This window comes from Triticum urartu, chromosome 6A (genome assembly GCF_056163025.1).
Source record: "Triticum urartu cultivar PI428250 chromosome 6A, HENAU_Tu73, whole genome shotgun sequence".
Taxonomy (NCBI): Eukaryota; Viridiplantae; Streptophyta; class Magnoliopsida; order Poales; family Poaceae; genus Triticum; species Triticum urartu.
The window spans coordinates 442,594,319-442,602,208 of NC_141878.1; the positions used below are offsets into that span (position 1 = coordinate 442,594,319).

A 7,890-nucleotide genomic window follows, 5' to 3' on the forward strand; every position below is an offset into this window, starting at 1 on the left:
GGATGCGGCGTCGATCACCTTGCTTGCAATCGTGGAGGGCATGATGAGCAAAAAGGACTCAAGGGAGAAGAAGCGCCGGCAAGACAAGGGAGAGCAAATGAACGCCTTCATGGAGATCCAAAGGAGGAGGCTTGAGATGGACGACGAGAAGCAAGCCAAGATGCTTGAGATGGAGGCCGCCAATGCCAAGACCAAAGCGAAAGAAGTGACGCTCGCTAGCATGATGACGGGGTGGAGATCATGAAGGTGGACCTCAAAACCGTGTTGCCGAGGAACAGGCCATGGTTCGAGAAGATGAAGGCTGACATGCTCAAGTTTGATGACGAGTGAACTATGACGGCAAGCGTTGTCCCTTTTTTGTATTCCGGCAAGTGTGATGGCATGACCACAGTCGAGATGGCGTGGTCGACTTCCCGCCCCCTTTCTATGTGTTGGCATGTGTGCGGCCGCTGACAAGTGCGCTAGTATGAACTGTGTGGTGGGTTTTTTGAAGGCTGACATTGTATGCCGGCCGCTGGCATGGTGTCGGCGTGAACTTTGGACGACAGCATGGCCATTGGCATGATCTATGACCGCGGGCCTTTCAAATTTGTGGTCGGACATGAAATGAGTCGTGGACGTTGGACGTACAACCAATCCAAAAAAATAGGACGGACGCCGAGTAGGCGACCAACCCAAACAGATAAAAAAACAGACAAAATAGCTGTCGATTTGACTCGGCACGTTTGAGTTGCTCTAACCCATAGGAAAATCGTGCCACTTCGGAGACAAACGCGCAAGCGCGCACGGGCGGACATGAGAAGAACTCGGGGTTTTTTTAGGGGTAGAAGAAGAACTCGTTGTTGGTACGTGTAGCAGGAGGCCATCTCTTGTCTCAACTAGTTTTCATCTAAAAAAAGTCTCAACTATAGTTTTTACGGCTCAAGACAGTGGCAGTGGTCCATTACAACAACTTGTGAAAAATCAAAATGCCCTTGGAGATCAAGATTTTCATTTTGGTTGCTGCTGAAGAACAGCATACCAACGAAGGATGGGTGGGCAGGAAATAAGCAAAGTCATTTCTGCTCCGAGGATGGAAATGTAGATCACCTTTTATTTATATGTTCTGTAGCTAGATTTATCTAGCAAGTGGTGTTGTCTGCTCTGAATCTCCGTAGATCTCCTATACTGACACAAGGGATCTTTTTCATTTCGAGTGAAGCCACGCAACCCGCTACTTTGTGAGGCAGCGGTTGTAGTGTGGACAATATGGAAGACACACAATGTTGCTTGCTTCCGACAAAAATTCTCTAATGATCCTGCTAATGTGGTTTTTACGATGTGTAATTACACCAATTTTTGGGCGATGTTGCGGAAGAAACCCAGGCGAAAAGATCTTGAAGGAGTCAACCTGATCAAGATGGTGATTCGAGATGCTTTTACTCACAAACATGGATGGGCGCCGACTAGAAGGAGGATTGCAGGATGTTGATGAATATATTTTCCTCAGTTTCACCTTGCTTTTACATCTATTCCACGAACAAGGAGGATTGCGCCGGCTACAAGGAGGATTGCAAGCCCGTTGCTTCAAACAAAAACTCGTTCATATACGGCTAAGAGGATCATATATTGATCAACATACCGACAAGGCCCGTATGTAGGCACAAGGTGGCAGGATACTTGATCAGACCCGTTGAAGTTTCAATACAGTACAGGGTTGGCAAGACTGAGTGCTCTCCGAGGCAATCGGTATCCCCACCCCAGATCGATAATATGATAGGACGGGTGAAATCTAACGCCCCATCAGGATTCCTCCTATGATGATGCCTTTCGTGTGTCCTCGACAGCTTCATGCCAGGTACTAGATAGATGAATGAACATGGGCAGATCTTCTCTGATCTCGGCGACTGCACGGTTGCACACATGTCAAATACACCATGACAACCCTACTCCCATTTTGATCCCCAAAAGGGATGGCAAGGCGTCGGCCTACAGAGCCTAGAGAACCAAAGCGGTAGCGTGTTCATTTGGTCGGAACCTCTATATCTCTCTAGCAATCGGTCCTAGACCCTTACCCACACGTGGTAAGAGGGTTTAACCAGTTGCAGACAACGGCGAGCATAACTGAAGGATGTGTTCATCGATTGATTGCCCAATTGAAAATCCATCGATAGTAAGTAAGATCATCATACTTGCACGACCCAAACAATAGCGTGCGGTGCGGTGCCAATTCTACGCATCACCTTTTGAGGGTGCAGTATCAGCCAGCCGCTTGTTGGGTTTTTTTAGGGAAACAACAGGACTCTGCTGCGTATTTTTATTAAATTTCAAATAAAAGGTACAAAAGTAGTTCATGAAAGAGAAAAAAGGAAGTATACATCAAAGAAAAAATAGTGGAAGCCACCTGACCCAGACAGCAAGCAAGCACCACCACCACCCCTGGGGCTGCTGTAAGCCTGTAACCATTGTTCAGACTTCAGACTCCCTTTTCTCTATATTGTTAAATAACTCATTTTTTAGTAATTTGGTTGAACAGGCAGGTATACTTGCCTAGTACACTAGTGTCAAAAACGCTCTTATTATGGGACCGAGGGTGTAGGTTCTGAGCTGCAGCTAGGCCACATACCGCAAAATGGTCTGCATTTGGAACAAGGTTCATGCATCTTTGACGTGAACAGCAGGAGCTCTGCTTTGGCATTAAAAAAGAATAGAAGTTTTACACAATTCGGACAAATCCAGGCCAAGAGCCCGGCCTTTGGTCAGAGAGTATTGACAGGAGAAAGACAAAGAAAAAGAATATGAAAAGACGCCATGTGTTTTTATGTGTCCCCAGTGCCTTTTTATGTGTTTGCGAGCTGTAAGACCTTTATGATGATACTTTCTGAATTTTTAATAAAAGGGCCACATGCATCATCATGATGCAGAGGCCATGGGCTTATCTCCATTTCCAAAAAAAATATGAAAAGATGTCATGTGTTTTTATGTGTCCCTAGTGCCCGCCGCTTTGGTGGCCTTGTAGAAAATCTTGACGTCTTCTCTTATCAGTCCAGCAAGTGCAGTCGGCGTCAGCTCCTTCTGCTCAAAGACCCTACGGTTTCTTTCTTTCCACAGGTTCCACACTATGTAAGCAGCGAGTGTGATTTCATCTTTGTTCTTGTCCTTGGTTCCATCACATGTGCATAGCCGAGACCACCACTCTCCAATGGAGGTTGTCGAGGAGGCCAACATGCCCATCATGTCGTCAGGTTGCTGGAACTGGAGCCAAACCTCTTCCGCAAAGCAGCAGGCCAGGGTGATGTGTTCGGCCGTCTAATTTCTGTTTTGCAGCAACAACCATAAGTAGAATTTAACTTTTCCTTTCATCTTGCCCCTCCACACTTGGGCCAGCCCAGGCTTGTTTATCCTTGCCACAAAGTGGGTGTCATAAGCAGAGACGGCAGAGTATTTTCGATTAGCAATCAGGTTCCAGAGGATCTTGTCTTTGCTGTCCGTGAGCTGGATCGATTGAAGTTCCTCCCAAAGCCGGACGAACTGATTGAGCTGCCCTTCCGTTGTCATTCTCTGTAACCCAAGCATCCATCTTCCATTGTGGAGCGCCTCTCTAACCGACATCTTCTTGAATCTGGCCAGTTGGTATAGTTCAGGATACATAAGACATGAGGCCTCCCCGTTTAGCCATCGGTCCCTCCAGAACGCCGCAATGTTGCCGTCTCCCAACTAAATCGACGCGCAGCTCGTAAACAACTGCTTATCCATCTCATCACAAGGCGTCAGCGATCCCTTCCATGGCCTATCCTCATCTTCCCATCGAAACCATTCCCACCTTAGACGGAGAACACGGCTGAAGCAGTCAATGTTTTTGACCCCTAGCCCACCACATCTTATTGGGGAGCAAACTTGCTTCCAGTTGCGACCTCCCAAACAAAGTTTCTTCTCAACTTATCCACCTTCTTAATAAACCACTTATCCGGGGCAAAGGCTGTCAAGAAGTAAGCTGCCGTTGCCGTGACCACCGAGTTGATGTACACTAATCTTCCTCTCCTATTAAGCATTCTGCCTTTCCTCAACGAAATTTTTCCGGCCATTTTATCAATCAGCGGTTGAATCTCAACTCTCTTTGGTTTTCGAATCCCAAGGGGCAATCCCAAGTATTGGCAGGGAAGAGAGCCTTGCACAATCCCAGCATCGACCAACAACTGTTGAAAATCCCTGTCATGGAAAGCAATGAAGAAAACATCGGATCTGTATCAGCTGGAGACTAGCAACAACAGCTATGGTAGTTGCTGCGCACTCAGATTAGCTTTCACAAGAGGCTCCTGGTTACAAGGACAGAGACAAGGACTACATTCCGTGGTATTATGGGCAATAACCAAACTTTAACAGCACACACACACACACACACACACACACACCCTACAAATACTCTGCCCTCCTGGTAGTTGGTCGGATACTGGAGTCACCCTACGTGACATGCTGGCCAAGAAAACCCTACTATGTAAATACATGAGAGCCCGGGTTATCAGAGTACCTAAAACGCAACAAGATACAGGGGCATCTACATCTTGGAATTCTCTCGCTGTATAAGGACACTGGCTGCATCGTTCAGCGATTCAAGCCTCGCGGCGACATGTAAGCCATGTTAAGGTTTCAGTTACTAGCTAGCGGGCTAGAAGCTTGTACGATGGCATATCCTCAACCCGCTGAATATCTTCAATCAACAGCTCCCTTTCTAGCTGCCGTCGTGTGGATTTCATGACTGTCTGCAATTTTAGTAGTGTAATCAGGTCAGGAAGGACTCTTAAGTTCGAATACATGAAGCTGTTCAAAAAGTGTTAAGGTTAAGGGCCTGTCTGGAACAGTGGCATTTCTTGGTGAAGTGTCGGTATTTGTTCCAAACAGGCCCTGATAGGGGAGAAATATTCCTGGTTGCAAGAATTTGGGTAGAACGGCATCATACATTGAAGTCCATGTAAGTAGCATGCATGTCAAGCCATTGCTGATCCATCAGCTTGAAGGTTATGCAGTACAGGATATCAAAGGCTCGATCATTTTCTGAATTACAAAAATAAATAAATGAGAAATCAGCATCAGGAGTATTAGTAGTATGTGGTGTCTACTTTTAAGAAGTACTATAACTAAAAAGTATGATATGCTGGCTTTGGGCCATAAAGGAGAATTCAGAGAACACTCCTTATCAATTTAATAATGAAAAATTATCGGTAAGTGGTAAGAACTGTTAATGCACTTGTAGTCATCACAAGCATATATTGTTCAGCTGCCGTGGAAAAAACCTAATCGTAAGCAGCTCTTGTAGATTCTCAACTGCTCTCCATAAAAGGAAAGAGGAAAGAAAGACTGTACCTGAAAGTAGCTTTAGGAAAACAGCTCCCAACAATGACCTTGGTTTGACTGCAGAGGAAACAAAGATCAAGTGTCAGTTCAACATGAAAATGGATACTCCACATTTCACTGCAGGAACTAGTATTATCTGGTAAACAATGATAAGCACAAAACTTTTGGCAACAAAACCTGCTTGTAGATCAAGCATCTGAATGAGCATGAATGTAATATTTACACCAGCTACCGCAAATGGATACTCCCAAATTGCACGGTCACCATTCTGCTTACGAAGAAGTTCCTGAAAAGATTTCTGTATAGGGCATGCATTGCTTAGTGTGATGACCATAAAAAGAAAAAAAATAAGGGTACGAGATTACTGTTTCAGTGTCATATTGAGCAACATTAAAGGTAAAACTGGACTATTTCTGCATTTTATTCTGTAAGGTGTACCTTGGATTCGCTTTATTTAGTCTACTGGATACACTTTACATTTTCTTCTTTACTTTTCTACATTAAGGCAATTATCAGAGGAATACTACATGCCCTACATCCAGTAAGAGCAAACAGTGCCACATTTCATATTTAGCACTGCAGCATTGCAAAGCCATCTATATTATGCCTATTGTGTTCAAACATAAGTGTTAACTGCTAAAGAGTGAAGACTTTGTCAGAACTTCATCCTGTAAACAGTGACTAAATGAATCATAGGATACACATATCCTTGGAATTGACAACTACACTCACCGGATAGTTCCTGGCGAAGAACAATAAATTCTCCAAGGAGATGAAGCCTCCACCTCTGTAATGCAAACACGGCAAAAAATCATACATCTCAAGTTCTGTAGTTTAGCGACAGAATACTGACATGGAGCGTAGTAACTGGAATGAATGATAAATACAATACCTAAAATCCGTGGATGGATCTTTCCCTTGCCAGCCCATCTCTTTCCATTGTTCCGATATTAGGCCCCTAAGCTCAGTTCCAGGAAAGGAGGCGCACCAAAGGGCCTTCAGTTCTTCCTGATAGAGCGAAAAATGAGGTCACGGCTTAATAAATAGTTCCAATTTATGAAGGGTCATTTTGTATTGAAGCTTGCAAGATATAGTGCGCCCCCACTTCATAAAGAAACAATATGGACTACCAGAACTACCTAACTTAGTAACTAACTCCACTTTCAAGAGTCATCTTGTACCAAGAGATTAGTTGAGGAAATTTGGCAAAAGTGGCACTCGCCCACTTCTGAACAGAACAATATGGAATATAAGTACTCAACTACGATCCATGTATGAACAGTTCGGTGGCAATATCAAGAAAACGCAGGTACCTGATGCTCTATGTTTGAACTATCATACTGAATTTCTATCCGGTTCTGTAACCTCAGTAGGCTCTCTTCCTGGAACAGGCAAGGCAAAAGGCAAAGATATTACTTCCATGGAAAACTTTAATATCCTGTGGTTAACACGAGAAACGCACAAAATTAGTCGAGAAAAACTGAAGTGTGTTCAAAGTAGCATGAAAGCCAGTTAGTTGCACTGCAGTATGTAAGCATAAAAGTGCATAAAGCAATGCGAGATCCGGGTGTGGGTTAGCAAACACGAGATGAGCTTCGGGGACGCTAAGCCAAAAAATTACAAGCTCGCGATCGTTCTCCAAATTCTGGCGCAACATTGACACCAGAGAGGCAAACCTGGGGATCAAATGGCTGAAGGGGGAGCTAAGCTATGTTCACCTGAACGGGAGTCAAATCGAAGGAAAGGCGGGCGTCGCTGTCCCTACTCTGCACACAGACGCAGGAGAGCCCCCTCCCTATCCACGCCGTCGAGCCGGTCACGACCTCCGCTGCAGCAGCGCACGCGAACACTCGAAGCGTAAGGTAAGCATCCATTGGCGAAGAGGAGACAGAGAAGTCGGAGAAGGGCCAACCTGAGGACGAGTGATGGAACGCGACGGCGCCGGCCGCGCGGTCGGAGCCGACGAGCCGCCGGACGGCGACGAAGGAGCCGGCGTTGGTGTCCATGCCCGCCTCGCCCCTTGGCGCCGGCGTCTCTGCCACCTCTACCTCCCGCTACTCGGAGCGATCCGCGCGACGGCGGGGGTCCATGCGCCGGCCGGAGCTCGAGTCTCGGCGGCGGGATCGCGCGAGCGGATCCCAAGTAGGCGGGAGAGGAAAAGGAGGGAAGGGGGCCGGATTGGCGAGGCTTCGCGGCGGTCTCTTCCGTCCGTTGGTTAGTTGGTTGGCTCGGCTGTGCTGCCTGCCTCTTTCTCTTTCTGGTTGGGGGCGCTCCGCTGCTGCTGCGCTGGTGAACTGCTGGTGGTGGCAGCGATGCTGCAAATAAATGAATAATCCATCCCAGCGTGCCATGCTTCTCTTTGATTCGCTCCTTTTTTTTCTATGATCTGATTCGGGGTATTTGTGTTTGAATAGTACTGAGTATTTTTTTTAAGGGCGTATAAACAGGATGCTTTTGTAGATGCAAATCTTTATGTTATTCTTCGGTTTGGGTCGGCCGACCGCCCGGCGTCCGTCCTATTTTTGATATGGGTCGGCAGCGCGTCCAACGCGTCGATCC

At 46.3% G+C, this 7,890-nt stretch overlaps 1 protein-coding gene across 2 annotated transcripts; it reads right to left on the reverse strand.

Annotated features, from left to right (window-relative positions):
- Positions 1–4,238: 4,238 nt before the first annotated feature.
- Positions 4,239–7,645, reverse strand: LOC125513924 (uncharacterized). Of its 2 annotated transcripts, XM_048679137.2 has the most exons (9): positions 7,244–7,643; positions 7,050–7,159; positions 6,645–6,713; positions 6,224–6,339; positions 6,064–6,118; positions 5,509–5,629; positions 5,341–5,388; positions 4,937–5,031; positions 4,239–4,739 (listed from the first exon to the last, which is right to left on the reverse strand). In XM_048679137.2, the coding sequence occupies exons 1-9, from the start codon at positions 7,335–7,337 to the stop codon at positions 4,638–4,640; spliced, it is 810 nt and encodes a 269-aa protein (XP_048535094.2). In that variant the 5' UTR covers positions 7,338–7,643; the 3' UTR covers positions 4,239–4,637. The 2 variants fall into 2 exon arrangements, with proteins under 2 accessions (XP_048535094.2, XP_048535093.2); XM_048679136.2 differs by having other exon boundaries at positions 7,050–7,645.
- Positions 7,646–7,890: the final 245 nt, after the last annotated feature.